The 19,912-nt window shown below is 44.2% G+C and overlaps 1 protein-coding gene across 1 annotated transcript in view; it reads right to left on the bottom strand.

Moving 5' to 3' along the window:
- TRPM1 (transient receptor potential cation channel subfamily M member 1) overlaps positions 1 to 19,912 on the bottom strand; it is a 138,674-nt gene that overhangs the window by 52,174 nt on the left and 66,588 nt on the right. Inside the window, exons 11-18 of the mRNA XM_021084963.1 lie at positions 19,393 to 19,564; positions 16,209 to 16,383; positions 15,656 to 15,779; positions 14,813 to 14,885; positions 13,845 to 13,945; positions 3,680 to 3,853; positions 2,110 to 2,244; positions 853 to 903 (exon numbers count right to left, since the gene is read on the bottom strand). Of these exons, the coding sequence (XP_020940622.1) occupies positions 853 to 903; positions 2,110 to 2,244; positions 3,680 to 3,853; positions 13,845 to 13,945; positions 14,813 to 14,885; positions 15,656 to 15,779; positions 16,209 to 16,383; positions 19,393 to 19,564 (1,005 nt within the window). The remainder of the gene's footprint in view (positions 1 to 852; positions 904 to 2,109; positions 2,245 to 3,679; positions 3,854 to 13,844; positions 13,946 to 14,812; positions 14,886 to 15,655; positions 15,780 to 16,208; positions 16,384 to 19,392; positions 19,565 to 19,912) is intronic.

Here is a 19,912-nt window from a genome sequence, read left to right as displayed (position 1 = left end):
CCTGCCCAGAACATGAATACTTGCTCTGCAAGCTGCCTGCCAGGGACTACATTCTGGCAGAATGAATCATCCTGTGTTAACCCAGTCTGATCCTCCAGCCTGTGGTGACAGGACCCAAGAAACGCCAGGGTGGAACAGGAAGCCGACAAGATCCTACAAGAACGCAAGCTGGAAGTCACTAGCCGCGCTGCAAAGCGGAGAAGGCACCCATCACCTACTAAGGAGGAAACAGAAAGGGCCAAGAACAACTGCTTCACTTCACCGAACATGCAGAGTGACACGAGGCCTGTCCTGCTAGGACTTCTAGGAAGAGGCACGGTGAGGGGCAGCTCTTAAACATGCAGAGCACGGAGGCCCTGGGCAGCAGTAAGGAGCCTGTCTCCTGGCTGGTGCCCCTGCTTGGGTAACGGTGCCAGCCCTCAATCAAATAGTCATCCAGCGCAAGCCCACTGTATGAGAAATGAAAATAGCACTTAAAGGAGATTAAATTTTTTTAAAGTAAACTCTTTACGGAGAAAGGAATTCATGATTTTTTAATGCCTCTAAGGGGACAACACATTTGGACATTTAAAAATTGCTTTAAAAAGTATCTTATTGAAAGATGTCCAGTTTGGGGTTAGCAGATACAAAGTATTGCATTCGGAGTGGATAAACAATGAGATCCTGCTGTATAGCACAGGAGACTATATCCAATCACTTGTTATAGAACATAGTAGATAATATGAGAAAAAGATATAAAACTGGGTCATTTCACTGTACAGCAGAAATTGATAGAACATTATAAATCAACTATAATAAAAAATTAAAAAATAAAGATGTCCATAGGTAAAGGACTGTAAAACCAAGACTGACCTTTTTGACATCTCTCACCAGTAAATGAAGTGTGTTTGGTGGACCCAGTCTCTGAAAGAGAAGCATTCAGCTATAGTGAATATGTTTTTCTCTTCAACTCTTGGAGCAAAATTCAACTCTTTGTAAAATTAATGAATTGTGAGAGTTGGGAGGTAACCCACTGTCAGCCTGTTTCTATTATGAGACAGGACTAGTCATGGGTAGGAAGTATCCCTAAATATGTTCTAAAATATGTTTTTATCTAATGATATTATAGTATTTACTTATTTATTTTTGGCCGCACCCACGGCATGCAGAAGTTCTTGAGCCAGAGGTTGAACCTTTGCCACTGTAGTAACCAGTGCCATGGCAGTGATAATGCCAGATCCTTAACCCACTGAGCCACCAGGGAACTCCTTGAATTATTTTAAAGAGCATCTTATGAGGTACAATATTGTCTTAAAAGTTCACCAAGTTTTAGCAAGCAACCGCCCAGGACCACTTTGGCTACTTAAAATATTAGAATGGGGAAGGAGGAGTTCCAGTCGTGGCACAGTGGAAACAAATCTGACTAGGAAACTTGAGGTTGTGGGTTCGTAAGGATCCGGCATTTCTGTGAGCTGTGGTGTAGGTCACAGACACAGCTCGGATCTGGTGTTGCTGTGGCTGTGGTGTAGGCTTGGCAGCTGTAGCTCGGATTAGACGCCTAGCCTGGGAACCTCCACATGCCGTGGGTGTGGCCCTAAAAAAAAAAAAAAAAAAAAAAGAAGAAGAATGGGGAAGGAAAAGTAAATTCTCAAGATTCATATTGCAATAATAATACAGGCCAGGAGGATTTCATCTAAACACTTCCATTTTAATGGCAGGAGCTCCTTGCTGTGCAGACTCAGTTTTACATTTTTCACTGAAGTCTCCTAAAAAGTGGGAGTCCCCAGGAACAAAGGAAGCCCACCCTGGGAAATTTTCACTCCTCTAATGACTCGGGGAACTGGACTCTTTCTTTATATAAGCTAGCCCCTTGTGGACCACCCCCCCGATAGCTGAGTTAATACTACAGATGGGATGGCTGGTAGCCTGGCAGAGGTTGTGAGGCTGGGACCCTCCACCAGGCGCGTGGCAGATGAGAGCAGTCACCTGTGAAACAAAGGCGCTGCAGCTGAAGCCTGTGTTCTGATGGGGATGCTCTTCTGAGTGCATTTCTGCATCACATGCACACTTGGTAAGCATATACTGAAGGCTAGCTCCACTCCACCCACTCCCCGCTTCTGGAATACTCACCGTGTTATAAAGCTCTTCCAGCCTTGGGATGGTGAGAAAATGTTGCATGTTGACTCCATTTTCAATTAGGAGTTTCACAAAGTCCACACGGTCTAAGACCAGTGCATCCAGCATGGCCTGTTCCAGAGCATTCACCTGTGCGAGCCCAGCACAGTGGCATGAGTACTGGGCAGGGGGATTCTGGGAGCTCTTGGAAGGCATCTTCCCACGCCTGACATAGAGCATCCTGAAGGAGGCTCTCTTTGCCCTTTGTTGTGAGTAACCATGCCCCATTGCCCCTCTTCTTCCTTTTCCATTTGTCCCTATGTGTCCTATCCAACCATCAAAGTTTGAAAGATTTCCTAGTCACTTGTGATGGAACATTATGGAGGATAATGTGAGAAAAAGAATGTGTATGTATATATTCGACTGGGTCACTTTGCTGTAGGGCAGAAATTGACAGAACATTGTAAATCAACCAAAAAAAAGAAAAAAGAAAAAGAAACCAGAAATAAATCTGATGCAATTATTAAAAAAAAAATTTGAAAGATTTCAAAGTGAAAAGGATTCAAAATGACAGCCAAATTGGTATTGCTCTCCAGTGTCCAGGTTTTTTTTTTATTACTATTACTCAAAATAGAGTTGATTGGGAGTTTTCTGGTGGCCTTGCATTGTCACTGCTATGGCTCAGATTATAGGTTTGATCTCTAACCCAGGAACCTCCATATGTCATGGATACAGCAAAAAAAAAAAAAAAAAAAAAAAAAAAAAAAAAAAAAAAAAGAAAAATAAAAAAAAAGAATTGTAACATGAACATGAGAAAGAAAAACCATGTAAGTTGTAGCCTTCTTTTCAAAATAAAATTGCAATCAGTACGTGAATCTCCAAACTCCCATCTCCAATTTTTTTTTTTTTGGAGGTGGTAGATTATAACATCTTATATACTATTAATTATCATTTATGTCTCTGCCCTTTAACAATGGTGGAAATGACCACACTCAGTGTAATGTGACATTTTGCATGAGAGAGATTATTTCCTTGATTGAGAATTCCCGTGGGCACACCGCGTGCTACCAGGGTGAGGACTGTAATGATGCCAGTCACGTCAGTGTACAGGCCCAGCGCCCTGTCCTGCTGTGTCCTGACAGCAGCCAGGCGGGAACCAGGGGTGATGAGTGGCCCAGCCTCCAGCCCAGCGGACTACAGTTACCCCCACACCCCAATCACAGGCTCTGCCTTTTGTTCTCAAACTGCATTTATTCAGTAACGCTTGGTTCGTTTCCCATTTTACCACGAAGCAAGCATCTGTGTGTCTGCCAGGCAGAGAGAGCCACTGTTGGGCAAGGTGGCCTGGGCCTCCCTTCTGAGTGACTTCATTCTCTTCCACAGCAGGAATGTTTGCTGTTTGTGACACCCTGACAGCCACTTGAAATACTGACACTATCCCATCAGCTTGCCCACTGCCTCATGGGCTCGGGGCCCTGCATGGGGCCATAGCAAAGGCAGTACGAATGGCTTCTTTCCCTGAAGAAGGAGAATGGGCTCCAAGGTCCTCAAGCGCCCATGAAGGAAGTGGAGATGTCCCACATACCCAGTTCAGCAGCTCCAGCTTTCGGGGGTCAGTTTCTTCCTCCGCCTCCTCCTTCACCTTCCCTTTCTTCTTGCCTTTGCCTTTTCCTCTGCCCCCTTTGGTGGTCGCTGTGGGAGGCTTCTTCTCCTTCTCCATGGCCTTGCTATCTGTCGGGGGGGCCAGACTTCCCAAGGGCTGCAGTCCACAGCAATTGGAGTTAGGAAAGGAATTAAAGCCACCCCATGTCCCAGAATAAGCGCATGGACCTTCCCTCCCTTCTGCAGGCTCATGCACAGGCACTCACACACAGGGTTACACGTGCACACACACTCGTGCAAACATGAGTATACATGCACAGACATGCATGCAGGCACACAGAGGCATATGTATTTGTAAATCCATGAGCACTCATATGCACACCACACTCAGCTGTTACAGGCCAGGTGTCTGACGAAGGTGCTGATCTCGTGACCTACTCTTACTTATGTGCTTGACCAAGTGCATTCGTGTACTTAAAGTGGCTGTCATTTTCATTGAAGTGTGTTTTTACCCAAAGGAAAGGATGCTGGGAGGTAAGTTCAAAGGCACAAAAGAGAAGTGCCTGCAGCTTCCCATGGAGACAGGAGAAAACCATGGTATGTAGATGGTGGGTAGAGGTCTCCTGGGGGCACCCAGCATGGTGACAGCTGGATGGTCAAGGCGAGATGGTGCTGTACTCAGAAGGACCTGGTCTCTTGGGGATCAGGGGAAATGTGGTGCTGGTGCAGACCCTGAGATATGAAATGACCTCGAACCCCCAGCTGCTGTCCTATCTTGCCAGACTTACCCTCTCCTCCAGCCAAACTGGTCCGCACTCAGAGTATCTCTCCCCTCCACCCCTTCCCTGTTCCCCACATGCTCTGCTGTTGTCCAGGGCTCCAAGTGTGGTACTTGAGGCCCTGCTGGTGCCACCTTCTGGGTGTTTCCCAGGCCAACCTGTCTGACTATGATAGCTCCCCCTCAATCCTCTTCTTGGTGTCTTCGGCATTGAAACTCCAGGTTTCCCATCCAACCATGGCTTCTCAGTGCAAGTGTGAATGTCCAGGCTCCTCAGGGCTCAGTCCTTGGTCTTCTTCCTTCCACCCTCCTCTCCCTCAGCAGCCTCATCTAGGCTCACACTGCCAGCCCCCATTTATTTGCATGTGACCTCTCCTTCCTGCCTTTGGTCCCCCTTTCTCCTCAAAGTTCCTGCTGCCTCCTTAGCACCTCCACGTGCATGTCTCAAAGGCTCCCTCAGCTTGAGATGTCCAAATCCACACTTGGATCTTCCCCCAACCTACTCCTCTTCTGGTGCTTGATTTCAGGGAAGTGGTAAGCCAGAAAACTGGGGAGATGGCTGACACCTGGCTCCCCCCACATGCCTTCTCCATTTTTTTTTTTTTTGGTCTTGTTGTCCTTTTTAGGGCCATACAAGCAGCTTATGGAGGTTCCCAGGATAGCGGTCTAATTGGAACTGTAGCCACTGGCCTACACCAGAGCCACAGCAACTCTGGGTCCGAGCCACGTCTGCGACCTACACCACAGTTCACAGTAACGCTGGATCCTTAACCCACTGAGCAGGGCCAGGGATCGAACCCGCAACCTCATGGTTCCTAGTCGGATTTGTTTCCACTGTGCCACGATGGGAATGCCCCTCTTCCATTCTAAGTGCAGTCATGATTAATGCTAAACATTGCTGAATCCTAATTCTTGACTTCTCGGCCTTTGCCCAAGGGGGCGTCTCTCACCTGAATTACCTCAATAACAGGACTCCTCCCAACTGCCATTGCACACACTTAATGCATCTTCTAAATAATGCATTAGGTCTAGAGTGATCTTTAAGCTGTAATTGGAATCATGCAACTCTTGCTTAATATCCTTCAGTAGGATGGGACAGAGATTGCACGGAAGGCAGCGTCCATGTTTGTGTGGTTCCTGGTCCACACAGAGAAGTGGATGAAATAGTGTCCTGGCTGACTCTTCATACAAATGGACCATTATGGTCCTTTGTGCAAAAAAGGACACAGTGTTCAGCTGTGGTGTGTTGAAAATAGGATATCCATGTGTGAAAGAATGAAGTTGAACCCTTATCTAATATCACCTCCAAAGCTTAACTCAAAATGGATCAAAGATCTAGATGTAAAAGCTAAAATTATAAAACCCTTGGAGGAAAACATAGGGCAAAAGCTTCATGCATTACATTTGGCAGTGATTTATTGGATATGACACTCAAAGCACAGACAACAAAAGAAAAATAGACTAATGGTAATTCATCAAAATCAAAAATTTTTGTTTGTCAAAAGACACTATAAACAGAGTAAAGGCAACCTACCAAATGGTAAAAATATTTGCAAATTATATGCTTGATGAGAGACTAAAATACAGAATTTATAGGACTTGTAACACGCAACAGCCAAAAAACAACCAGCCTGATTTAAAGATGAGCAAATGACTTCAACAGGCATTTCTTGAAGAAAGGTATATAAGTGGCCAACAAGCGCATGAAAAGATGCTTCAAATACTAATCATTAGGCAAATGGAAATCAAATCCACAATAAGATATAACCGCACACTCATTAGGATGACCCTATTAAAAACAATGAGGTTTTGCTGGAATGTGGAGAGATTGGAACCCTTGTACAATTGTTAGAGGGAATGTAAAATGGCTCAGCTGCTGTGGAAAAATTTAGCAGCTCCTCAAAAAATTAAAAATAGAATTATCCTATGATCCAACAATTCTAGTTCTGGGTATATGCCCCAAAGAATTTAAAACAGGGTCTTAAAGAAACATTTGTATACCCATCATCATAGCAGCATTACTCAAAATGGATAAAAGGTAGAAGCAACCAGCTGCCCATCAATGACTGAATGGATCTCTGCATATAATGGAATATAATCAAGCCTTAAAAAAAGAAGGAAATTCTAACACCTGCTATAACATGGATGAACCTGGAGAACATTATGCTCAGTGAAGTAAGCCAGTCACAAAAAGGATAAATATTGTATGATTCCACCTGTATGAGGTATATAGACCAGTGAAATTCATAGAGACAAAAAGAGAATGGAGGTGCCAAGGGCTGGGGAAGGAAGAAGTGGGAGGGTTATTGTTTAATGGGTGCTGAGTTTCAGTCTTGCAAGACAGAAAGTGGTCTGTGGATGGATGGTGGTGATAGTGGCAGAGCAATGTCAATTATTTAATCCCACTGAGCTGTACTCTTTTACTTAAATATCTTTTACCACAATAAAAAATTGGGAAAAAAGCAACAAGATTATACAGCAGTTGGGAAAAAAACAAATGGAAGAGACCAGAAGGAAAAGCAAAAATTGCCAGCCACCTCATTGTGAAGGCCACATCAAGCAGCCTGATGGAGCGGCCACATGGGAAGGAACTGAGACCCTCAGCCAACAGCCAGAATCAACTTGCCCTCAGTTTAGTGAGCCATCCTGAATTGGATCCTCCAGCCCCAGTCAAGCCATCAAATGATGGTAGCCCTAAGCCTACAGCTGGGCTATAGCCTCTGAGTATGAAATACCCAGCAAGCCATTCCCAAATTCCTGACCCACAGACTCTGGGTGAGATAGTACATGTTTATTGTTGTTTAAAAAAAGAAAGTCCGCAAGTGGATCCCCAAGTTCTTTCTGTCCAGGGTTGGCCTGCAGTGTTCTGAAGTGTGCATCTCCTGATTAGCTTGCAGCCTCCCCCCAGTTACCCTCTTCTCACTCTGCCTTCTAGCCATACTAGCCTCTCCGCTCTCTTCAGTCAGTAAGTTGAAAATATCCAGTTCTTTCTTGCCTCAGCCCCTCTTATGTTCCTCTCTCTCCATGGAAGGTGCTTCTCCTTCTTGTCCCTGGTCAGCATTTATTCACTCGTCAGGTGTCAGTATAAACACCACTTTTTCAGCAAGGTCTTCCCTGGTGCCATCAGGTCCTTAACCCACTGAGCCACAACAGTAACTCCTTATCATACAGTAATTCCCAAGCCCTTCCTACCACAGACTCTATTATATCCAGAATTCTAGACGGACTACAGGGCCATAGGCATATAGTTGATGGAGCACTTCAACTATTAATGGAAAACTTTGCAGACCATATACCTGATTGTGGGAAGACAAAGAAAACCTTTTGGCTCCAGGTTGTGGTCTTGATCATGTGTTCCTGCTTTCCCCCCTGCCCCATGGAAGTGAGAGTAGAGGACTATGGAAAAGAAAAATCCATTTCAGGGAGAAGAGGCAACCCAGAGCTATTAACACATTTCTGGAAATACTGTTGGGCAGTTAAAACTGTGGAGAGTGAGCTGAAGCCCAGAATGGGTAATGTGGGGGGACCAGTGGAGGTGGGACTAGATTTCCAAAGAATGAGAGTTAATGGTGGGTAGAAAGCATGATGATTAATAAAGGATTGTCTACAGAGCCGGAGACACCCACTCCCTCTCCTATGCCTATACCACCTCCCCAGTGTGGAGGGTAGGGGAGTGTGGGGGGGGGGTGCAGAGCAGCTGCGTTCTTGGGCTTCACCCCCAGGCGAAACCAAGAAGAATGTCTGCTGAAGAATCTGGAGGGTCTGCATAGAAAGGTCCAGCACAGTAGCTCCAGCCTGCTCCAGTCTGCTCAGGGCAAAGCCAAGCTGTTCAGCGGACACAACCCCTCCTAGTGGGGAATTTTTGGTCAGTCTTCTCAGGAAAGAGAAAAACTTACCGGGAAAATGGGCTTCTTATACTTAGTCTTGTTCCTCATTCTAAAATGGGGATGGGCAAACAAGGATCTACTACAGAAAAGGACAAAATGAACAGCCAACCAGGGAAAAAGTAGAGATAATCCAGGAAACAGAAGAGGACTTCAAAAAGTCTGATTTTTTTTTTTTTTTTTTTTTACCCTTGGATACTATATTCATGAGATGAAAATGGGCTGACATGAAAATGAGACCATCAGGAAAGAGGAAAGCTTTCTTAGCTATAAAACATATGATTACCTAAAATTTAAAAAACAATTTAAAAAAAAGCTAAGGAAAAAGTTGGGATGTCCAAAAACATCCTGCAAAATGACAGGGCAATAGAAAGGAGAAAATGGAGGATGAACCCGGGGGAATCAACATTTGCTTAACTAATAGAAATTCCATGGGAAGAGAGAGAAGACGAATGTTGAAATACTCAAAGAAGCCAAAGAAGAAAATAGTACAGAGCTGAGTAAAGACCGGGGTCTTTAGCATAAAGGGGCTTTTGACAGCCAAGCAGAATGAATGGCCACATGAACAGTGATTGATAAGTCCTTGCGTTTGTATTCTCTGCACATTTCACTTTCATTTGTTTGAAGGAGAAGATGTGTCCTTGCGAAATTTATAAACACCGCAGAAAAGAGCAAACCTCAAAATACATCTGGGGGAAGATGTATTTCATCCTTGGTTGGAGGCAAATCACATGGCAATATGAGTTTTTCCAGACATATAAAGACAAAGAATGATAGAGAACAGACTTGTGGTTGCCAAGGATGAGGAGGAGGGAGTAGGATGGACTGGGACTTTGGGGTTAGTAGATGCAAACTATTATCTTTCCAAAGGATGGGCAATGAAGTCCTACTGTGTAGCACAAGGAATGATATCCACTCTCATTGGATAGAACATAATGGGGGAGAGAAAAAGAATGTGTATATATGTATACATACACATATATATGAATATACACAGACACACACATATACATATATAAAAAACTGGGTCACTTTGCTGTACAGCAGAAATTGATACAATATTGTAAATCAACTATAGTTTTAAAAAATAAAATTAAATGAAATAAGAAAGACAAAAAATGGTTATCTTCCCACCCACTTTTATGAAAAAATTACTTAAAGATATACTTCAGCCAATTGAAGAAGAGCTCTTAGAGAGAGGAGGACCCGGAATGGAGGAAGCAATGAACCTGTCATAGAGAACAGTGCAGGGGTGTCTGATGTGGACAGCTGGGCAGTACATTTTGAGAGCAAGCAGAAAAACAAGAGGTTTTGAAAACTCTACAGGAAGAAGGGGAATTCCACTCAATGGACAGTAATAATTAGGAGACTAGATAGTCTTAATGGCATAAGGCATATGCTGAGAAGAAAAAAGAATCAATTAGAAATGCAAGGAAAAGCGAATATCTATCTATTTAAATAGGTCATAGTCCAAATGCATAGGAAACTAAAAGGTCATATAATTTTAAACAACTGATGGACTGTAAGAACCTTGATACTTGTATTTTCCTTTGTGTGACCCAGGGGACTAAGCCAGGGCCTTCCTTATTATGGGTTCAGTCATAATAAGGGTTATAACTAGGTCCAGCAGGGAACAATCTGTACATACAGTAAAATCTGCTGGTTTCTCCACTTTTAGAGTCAGTGTAAACACCTAGTTTGGGGGATGGCAGTAGGTGAAATGGATGAAGATGGTCAAAAGATATAAACTTCCAGTTATAAAATAAGCATCATAAGGATGAAATGCACAGCATAGTGACTATAGCTAATAATACTGTATTGTGTATTTGAAAGTTGCTAAGAGAGTAGATCTTAAAAGTTCTCATTACAAGAAAAAAAATTCTGGAGTTCCCATCATGGCTCAGGGGTTAATGAATCTGACTAGTATCCATGAGGATGCAGGTTTGATCCCTGTCCTTGCTCAGTGGATTAAGGATCTGGCGTTGCCTTGAGCTGTGGTATAGGTCGCAGATGCAGCTTGGATCCCGAATTGCTGTGGCTGTGGTGTAGGCCGGCAGCTGTAGCTCTGATTTGACCCCTAGTCTGGGAACTTCCATACGCTGTGGGTGTAGCCCTAAAAGGCAAAAAAAAAAAAAAAAAAAGAAAAAACTCTAAGTGTGTGTGGTGATGAATGTTCACAAGACTTGTGGTGATCATTTCATAATATACACAAATACCGAATCATTATATTGTATACCTGAAACTTATATGTAATATGTTAATTATATCTCAATTAAAAAATAAAATATAAGTGATGACCTACTGTACAGCACAACTATATTTAATATCTTATAATAACATTTAAGGGAAAATAATCTGAAAAAGAATATATATATTTATATATTTATATGTATATGAAGTGCTTTGCTATACATCTGAAACTAATGCAACATTGTAAATCAACTATACTTCAATTTTTTAAAATGTACATATTTTTAATGAGAATTACATTAGGAATTTGTTTGAAGTCTGTCCCTACTTTATTGAGAATAAAAAATATATCTTAATTAATTAATTTTTTTAAAAAAAACCATAATGAGATAATACTACATATCACTAGAATAGCTAAAATTAAAAAAAAAAAATCTGTCTGGGCGCTTCTTCCATGGTGCAGTGGGTTAAGAATCTGACTGCAGCAGCTCAGGTTGCTGCAGAGGTTCAGGTTTGATGCTCGGCACAATGGATTAAAGCATCTGGCATTGCCACAGTTGTGGTGTAGGTCACAGTGCCAACAGATTCAGTCCCTGACCCAGGAACTTCCATATGATGTGTGGAGCCCATAAAATGAAAAAAAAAAATCTGTCAATACCAAATGTTGCCAAGGACAAGGAGACATTCTCCTACATCGCAGGTGGGAATGTTAAATGCTACACCCACCTTGGAAAAACAGACAAGTAGTTTCTTAAAAAGATAAGCATACATTTTCCATTCTACAGAGTAATTCCACTCCTAGGTATCTGAAAAGAAATGGCTACGTATGTCTACATAGGACTGGCACATAAATGTTCACAGAAACATTATTTATTGTTCACTTGTTCTCAGTCAAGAACTGGAAGCAAATATCCATCAACTGGTAAAAAATAAAAATTAAAAAGATTTCTATGAAAACATGATGATTAAACAATGGGATGTAAACAGACCTGAATGAGGATTACAGAACAACGTGTGACTGTTAACCATCTCCATCATGTGAAAGGTGAGGCTGACTGAATTGGGAACTTCACTGTGTGTGGAAAGGAAGCTGGAGCAAAGTGCTACTAATCTCGTTTTATACATGGGAGTCTACCACTGATGAAGCGAGTAGATGGTTCAAAGCCATCAGGATAACCAATGAAAGAAATAAACAGACAGTTATCATATCCGGGACTTCCTTCTCTTTCTGAGTGAAGAATTGAAGGACACATCTACACGTGATTAATTGAGAAAGTGATAGAATGTGTTAGGTCAACGCATGGAGGCCACTGCTAGGAAACCACAACTCAGGGATAGGTGACTTTGGGAAGCAGGGCATGAGGGCTCTGCTTTTCATTGCATGCTATGCTTTTCTATGTGCTTTTCAAACTATATTTACATGTTAACTGGATAATGGAAAGCAAAGAACACTAAGTAGTAAGAAAAAGGTGTTACAGAATATTTAGTGCCAGCATGAGAGTGAAAAGATATGACATCACTTATACGTGGAATCTAAAACATGACACAAATGAACTTATCTACAAAACAGAAACAGATGCGCAGACATAGAGGACAGACTGTGGTTGCCGAGGGGAGGGGTGGTGGGGGGGAAGGACTGGGAGTTTGGGATTAGCACATGCAAACTTTTATATGCAGGATGGAGAAACAACGAGGTCCTACTGTATAGTGCAGGAAATTAATTCAATATCCTGTGATAAACCATAATGGAAAAGAGGATGAAAAGAAAATATGTGCATAACTGAATCACTTGGCTGTACACCTGAAACCAACACAACTTTGCAAGTTGAATATACTTCAATTTCAAAAGAAGACTGAAAAATAAAATTATAACTCATATGATTGTGCCAAGTTTTTCTACAGTGATATGGTCATGAGTGTTTGTCTCCTTCCCTTTGCTTGTCTGTATTTTCTATACTGTCTATAAATTACTTATTGCTTTTGTAACAAGAAGGTAGACGCAGGCCATCACTTCCCCAGGCAAGGCCTGCGTGTGTGGCATGTTCCCTGGGTCAGGTCCTTTCTGTAATCCTGAAAGCCTGGCTCTCTCTGTATAGCTGCAGAAAGCTAGCCTCGAAAAGAAAAAACCAAACAAGGGCTGGGACCCCTCTTCTTGAGAAGACGGTCTCTCATGACAGAGTCTTCCCTTGCAATCCTGCATGGACTCTCCTAGATTCTCTGCCACAGCAGAGTCTGCCTCACAACTACCCATGGAGCAATTAATTTCGTTCGGAAGTCCTTTACCAACACTGGAAAAACAAGGACATTCAAAAGGAAATTAAAATATTTAAGGTATATTGTTCTTCTTAATTTGTATAATTCAACACATGCAAGCCTCCCCCTTGACCCTGTATCTTACTCCTTGAACACACTCCTTGGAGTCCATAAACTCTTCACACTAATCAGAGAAAGGATAGTGAAAAATGAAATGCATTTTGCAGGGCTATGCCAGGCTTGTTTTGAGAAATACGGTTTTTAACGTTGGCATGATCCCTCTAGGTATTTCAAAGCCCTTTTAAAGCAGCTGAGCCCTTTTTGCGAATAAAAATTTTCTGAGTCCCAGTCTACAAAACCCATCAAAGAAACTGCTTTGATTGAAGGAGGGGGAGGCTAGGAGCTGCTTAGCCTTACACATGCCTCACACATGGCCATTCTGCATACACACACTCCCATACCACACCCATTGTGCCACACACAGATCTCACAGACTTACACCACACACACACACATGCATGCACGCTAAACTCTGGCATAATCACACACCACACCCCCCCACACACATTACACACACTATACACATGCTATGCAGATACGCACACACAATATACCATCACGCACCATATACCAAAGACCACACACAAAGGTCACACACACACAGAGCTACTAAGGCCTCTGGGGTTTCATGGAACATAATTTGAAAAATCAATGCTGTCAATGCAATCTTAGTCTTTCATTTTAAAGAGCTTATTTCTTTCTAGTTTTTCTTTCAAAGGGTAAAAACCCATGTTCACCAGGAATGATAAAATATTTAGTGATCACTTATTTAAGAGCCCTGGTTTGAATCTGTTAGTACCAGTAGCTCTTACTTGCTAGTTCTTTGAAATTAAATAGCAGCATCTCCTAATAAACCTGATAATTCTACACTGGCTCATCAGAAACCCCAGATAACTTCCTGAGATCCATGACACAAGGGGGAACATATATCATCTGTACAAAGTCATGATAAATGGTATGAATTGAAAAACACTAAGTTTCACCGGCCAGCGGGGTCCAAAGACAAAGATCTGGCTTCGAGCTATGTCTACACGGTTCCAAGCCAGAGCCAAGCTCAGCTGGTCTGGGGCTGATGCGTTTGTTCCTGGAAGGCAAGAAATGGGGCATTTCTCACTCCCTGTCTGGACCTTGGGGGTGGCAGGGGCTGGGAAGGGAGCTTGGGCTTCCCCAGGCCAGGCTCATAATGGGCCTGGGACTAAGCACTGCTGTCCCTGGGGGATCATTCAGGCCCCCAAACTGGGGACTCCGTATCCTCAAAGAGCTGCTCGGAAGGAGAGTGGAGGCAACTTCTTTTCTTGCCAGCTCAACATAGACAGAGGAGGAAGCCAGTGACTCTAGGACGCTCCTCCACATGAGGGCAGGAGCCCTGGGACCGCCCAGACCTTTGCCAGGCCAGGCCTAGGAGCACTGCTCCTTCAGGCCCCAGGTGAAGGGGAGCATAGCCCAGGGGCGCCAGCCTCCACTGCAGGAGGACCAGCTCAGCACTTCCAGGCAGCCAACCCACATGACATCTGCTCCCCTCTCCTTCTGCCCCCTACCCTTCATAGTGGAGCACAGAGGTGACCCCATGATCAGCCAGGTGGCAACCTGTCATTAGGAGTGGGCCGGGGAAATTGGGATGCAGGGATCACATGTGAAAAACTGTTTCACAATTACCCTCTAGGAATTCAAACCTCTATGAACTAGTTACAAATGGTAACTGGTTTTTGACTTCAGCCTATCACAGTATATTGCCCGCCCCCATCCTCACCCCACCCCCCAAAAGTCTCCCTCCCAAGAAACCCATTTTAAGCCTCATCATTTTACCAGGGCTTTATACCAAGATACCTCTAGGCGCCCTGGCTGGCTCGGGGTTCCATCCCCAATAGACACAGTTCCTGGCAGGAGCAGAGCAGGAGGGATGTTCCTGCTATAAGCAGAGCTCCAGGGAGGTCGTTTCCTGAGAGCTTACCTTTCAACAGGGCGGTTAAAATTGCCATCTCGATGTCTTGCTGACCTTCGGAACCCATTCTAAACACAGTGACCTGAAAACGTTAATCGTGGAAAGACTGAGTAAAGCAAAATGGAAAACAAGGGGCGGCGGGGGGGGGGGGGGTTAAAAAAGGACCACAGAGGCTGATAATGCTGTGACCATCCTTGAGAGTGAAATGATTTTACACCAGGCGCTTTTGATTTCCATCCAGAAAGGATTACACTGCTCTTCCTGATTTTGAATCCTTGCCTGGATCTTATTTAATTATTTACCCCCATTGAGAGCTGAGGGAGCCCAGGCAGGATGTCCACTCCAATATCTGACCTCTACTGCAGATGATAAAATCATCTCTACTCAGGTCAATATCTTTGGAGGAAACTTGTCCACTTAGAATTTCAAAGAGTTTGTCTTATGTGTACAATAGTGCCCATGTCTTGTAAGCATAATTAAGGAGGCAAAAAGTGAGAAATGAGTGTATTTGGTGGACTTTTGTAAGCACACCTAAAAGCGGGTATACATCATTCATTGATGCTTTAAATCTAATTGATATTGAGTTTCAGAATTGGTGGGATGTGGCTGGGTGTCCCCTAACGCTTACAGGAGCTGAAAGCACTGGGTCCCTCTTCCAAATAGCTCGTCTGTGCTTAGTCTGCTTCCCTCACATGTACGGAACTGCCACTGGGGTCAGAATCTGTAAACTCCCTCTTGGAAAAAGGGCAAACGAAACTAGGAACAACTCCATCCTACACACGTGGGCAGAATTAGAAAGGAAACACAATTCTCTCTGTGGAGCTGATTTAGAAATTAACTCAAGACACTTACGAGTTCTTTCTTTTTCATGCACTCCATGATAATCGCAAACAGCTGATGTGATTGTGTCTTGCTGTAATTAAATGTTTTCTGAATGGTAACTAGAAGCTGATCCTTGAGGGAGTCATTGATGATCCTATTCAAAGGACATGGGAAAGAGAAGGAAACAATATGGGTGAAATTCAAACATGAATAAATCAGACATCGCTATGCCTGTCTGGTGTTGATTTGAAATTCCGCCATTGGAGGGTATTCCGGGACAGGAGACAAAAAGGGACCATAGTCAAAAACTGCACTCACACTTGTCCTAAATTCCAGGCTTGCTGAAAACCTTATAAGGGAAAATGAAGTTGGAAGAGAGTGAATTCCCTCCAAGAAAGAATTTGTAAGAAACATCAGGCTCTTGAGAGCTCCCTCACTTGCTGACCCACGAAAGTAGGAGAGGAGAGCCAGTAAATCGTCCTTATTTTACATTTTTGGAGTGGCAAAACGGATCGTGATTTCCTCTGGGACTAACAAGAAGGCGGTTAAAACCCCACCCCTTGTAACGTGTCAGAAATCCTACCCTCCTTCTTCAGAGTACTTGTGTGCAAAGGATAGGATGTCCGAGGCACGGCCGCTGCCATCACAGACCACCACGGGGACTGGAGGGTCTTCTCGGAGATACTCCAGGACGATGGAAACCACGTTCGGGCCCCCTTCCACCACGAGGCCCACGACGGGCACACCCTGCCCCAGCCCTGCAACACACAGCAAATCTGCATTCAGACCACGGTCATGGCTTTGTCTGCACACTCACTCTAGTTCTTGAAATGTATGCCTGGACAGATGCTTTATACAGAGTCAGTGTTTACCAGGAGACATGAAGGAACTCGGGAGGTGATGACTGCTTACCTTCTTTTATTCAAATCCCATATCATGGCCTTGTTGGAAAAACCAGAGCCTTAAAATTCCGAACTTTCTGAATCACATGTGGTTAAACTCCATGTATATCTCCATGTATAACTCGCCTGAAGTAGCATACAGGCTACTTCAAGGTGAGAAACACTAAAGATTCTTCTCGCTAAAAGAACACCTCCCTGCTGTTCTACCCAGGTGAAATTCCCTCCCTGGATGGCTGTCCCTTAAAGAACAACGCAGCGAAATGTATGCAAACCATGGATAGCAGAGCTCCATTCAACACCTGGCCTCTCACTTAACCTTGAAACATAGGGCCAATCACCAGGCTGCCCTGAACTGCAGAGGACCATCTGTAAAAGGTGAGTCATCACAGGTCTTCCTCTACCTCCTAAAGGAGCAATAGATATAGAGTATAAGAAAATGTTCAGGTATCAAGGTATTTTGTAAGCTGCAAGTGGTATGCAGGTGTGCAATGCTGTAGTTGATGCTGCCTCCAGGTCCAGGAGGGCAAATCCTTGGACCACCACTAGCCCATCACTTAATACTTTGGTACCAGAATCCTCCCTCCATCTTTATGGATGCAGGACTCTTCAGGAACATGGTAGGACAGACTAACTTTTTGTGGCAGAACTGGAAAGGTGGGCTTGGGAAGCAGGAGATGGCAGAGGATTCCTGAGAGAGAAGGCTGGGAGTGAAGAGGTGGCAGAGACAAGTTTGTCTCCTTTGCACTTTCACCCCAAACTGGCCATGGCAGACTACGTTCTGAGCATGTTTCCCCAGGTGTCTGGTAGATGCGATGGGAGTTATTTGATCAATCTTAGCAGACGGTGAGTGGGAGACCAAGGGGCCTCAGAGCTCTGAAGGCCTTCGGATAAAATCTGCCAGCACAGTTGGGAGAAAGTGGCCGACGATTTTCAAGTGGGGAAATTCAGAGTTTCTGGCTTGCTTCCACAATGCATTTCTATAGTTGGGAGCTCTTAAATACATTTAACAACTTTGTTGTCTCCTCCCAGAGTAATCTCAGTTGTGTTCATGTTAGTAGCTTTGCACTGAGAGGTTGCTTTGTGCCAAGAAGGCCCTGGCCAAGAGATGCTTGAGAAATGGACCAAGATGACAAAGACCCTCTCCTTGAAATTTCCAACCCCAGCAAGGTTTGGCATTCAAGATCTTCAGGACCTCAGTGGCTAAATCTCCTTCTTTTTCTAGAAAGAGAGGAGAACTGGTTCTTCATGGTTTAGGCTGGACCCCTGGATCTCCAAGCTGTGGAAGGTGACGACTGAGCACCCCTTTGCTGTCCCTGCCCCACTCAGAACCCTGGGCAAAGGATGACAAAGGGAAGCCCACAGGTCACATGGCTAGGGGAGGCAGGGTGGTGTGAAAACGCACGGACAGTGAAATGGGAGCCATCAGCCAGGGAGCTGATTCTCAGAAATCCATAACTTCTCATAGCAGCTGTGTCATTCTAACCACGTGTTAAGCCTCATGGTCCCTTTAATTATGCTTTATAAAGACCATTTCCCAGACCTTAATCATCTTTTGCAATCTTACCAGTAATGCTTATGACAAAATAAAGATCATTCCACAATTACTTGACAATAAGAATTGCTAGGAGATGAACATGTCCCAAGAGATAGTATCAGTTATTTTAATTCTAACCACTTGTTAGTGGTTTTACCTGATTAAAGTTCATTCCTTTCTAACTTGGTCTCAGCATCCTCCCAACAGAGGTGGCTCCCCTGCAGGGCTGTGCTCTCTGGACCAGTATGGAGCAGGCCTCTCTAGAGGTTTCCCTACCTGGCCCATCTCAGTCTGGGTGAGATCCAGAGCTACAGAGATATTTAATTTTAATGATCACAAAGCACTTAGTTGAGGGGAGTTCCCGTCGTGGCGCAGTGGTTAACGAATCTGACTAGTAGCCATGAGGTTGCGGGTTCGGTCCCTGCCCTTGCTCAGTGGGTTAACGATCCGGCATTGCCATGAGCTGTGGTGTAGGTTACAGACGCAGCTCGGATCCCGCGTTGCTGTGGCTCTGGCATAGGCCGGTGGCTACAGCTCCAATTAGACCCCTAGCCTGGGAACCTCCATATGCCGTAGGAGCGGCCCAAGAAATAGCAACAACAACAACAAAAAGACAAAAAGACCAAAAAAAAAAAAAAAAACCAAAAAACAAAAAAACAAAGCACTTAGTTGAGAGAAGGAATCACACTAAGTCTTTGAGAAATTTTTTCCCTATTCAGACATTAAAAAGTTATTGTAGGAGTTTCCTGGTAGCTCAATGGGTTAAGGATCCAGGGTTGTTCCTGCTGTGGCTTGGGTTTGATCCCTGGCCCAGGGACTTCTGCATGCCATGGGCATGGCCAAAGGGGGAAAAAAAGATGAAAAAGTAACTACAGTGATTACAAGGAATGAGAACCACTGGAAAATAATGCCATCCCTATGAAAACTGCTGCAGGGCAGTTTCTCAGGATTGCTCTCCTTGTAAACTTAGGAGTGTGATTTGGCAGGTAGCAAAGGTAGAGAGTCTTGCTAAGTCATGTCTTGATGATCCAAGAGGAATCAAGTTGAAGACTCTAAATGCCCTGGGGCAGTGTCCTTTTCGGCTCAGTTTTCCTGGCATGGGCAGCAGCAGCAGCAGCCACCCAGGGCCCAAGCCTTCCCTAGAACTTTGGTTTTTTTTTTTTTTTTTCCGGCCATCCCTGGAGGCATATGGAAGTTCCCTAGCCAGGGACTGAATCTGAGCTGGTTCCTTAACCCGCTGCACTGGGCCGGGGGTCAAACTGGCACCTCCACAGAGACAAGCCAGATCATTAACCCACAGCCCTGCTATGGAACTCCTCCTCAGAACTTACTCGTGTTGATTTTCTGCAGAGAGATGTGCTTCTCCAGCTGTCTCCGAAGCTTCACCTCGGCACCGTACTTGCCGAGGGTGCCGTTGTCGGCCAGGATGAAGTGGGTGTGAGAGTTGTTGAGCACAGAGAGCTTACTCAGGGGATTGGACATGGTCTGGTACACGCGGGTCACCTGGCAAAATGCACAAGTCAGAGCCACTGAACATCAACAGCCAGGCTAACGGGGAAACAAGAACATGTACACATAGCGACTGCTCCACCTCTTTGTGGACTTTGACTTACCCACTCTCCTCAGCCTCTCTGTTGAAGGATTTATTTTGTGAATTTTAATGCTAAATTAGAAAAGTTACTTGAGATCTTAACAAGCCAGCATTTTAGATTGTGAGACCCAACAAGTGCATACCCAGGCACTTATTGCAGAGAAGTGAAAACTTTCTCTTTTTTTGCAAGCGAGCATAGCCTTTATTACAGGAAAGCAAATAGCTCCCAGGACTGCTGGGAGGGGGGAGAAGAGCCCCCA

This window comes from Sus scrofa, chromosome 1 (assembly GCF_000003025.6).
Source record: "Sus scrofa isolate TJ Tabasco breed Duroc chromosome 1, Sscrofa11.1, whole genome shotgun sequence".
Classification (NCBI taxonomy): domain Eukaryota; kingdom Metazoa; phylum Chordata; class Mammalia; order Artiodactyla; family Suidae; genus Sus; species Sus scrofa.
Note: the sequence above shows the minus strand (reverse complement) of the source record. Positions and strands in the feature narration are given on the sequence as shown.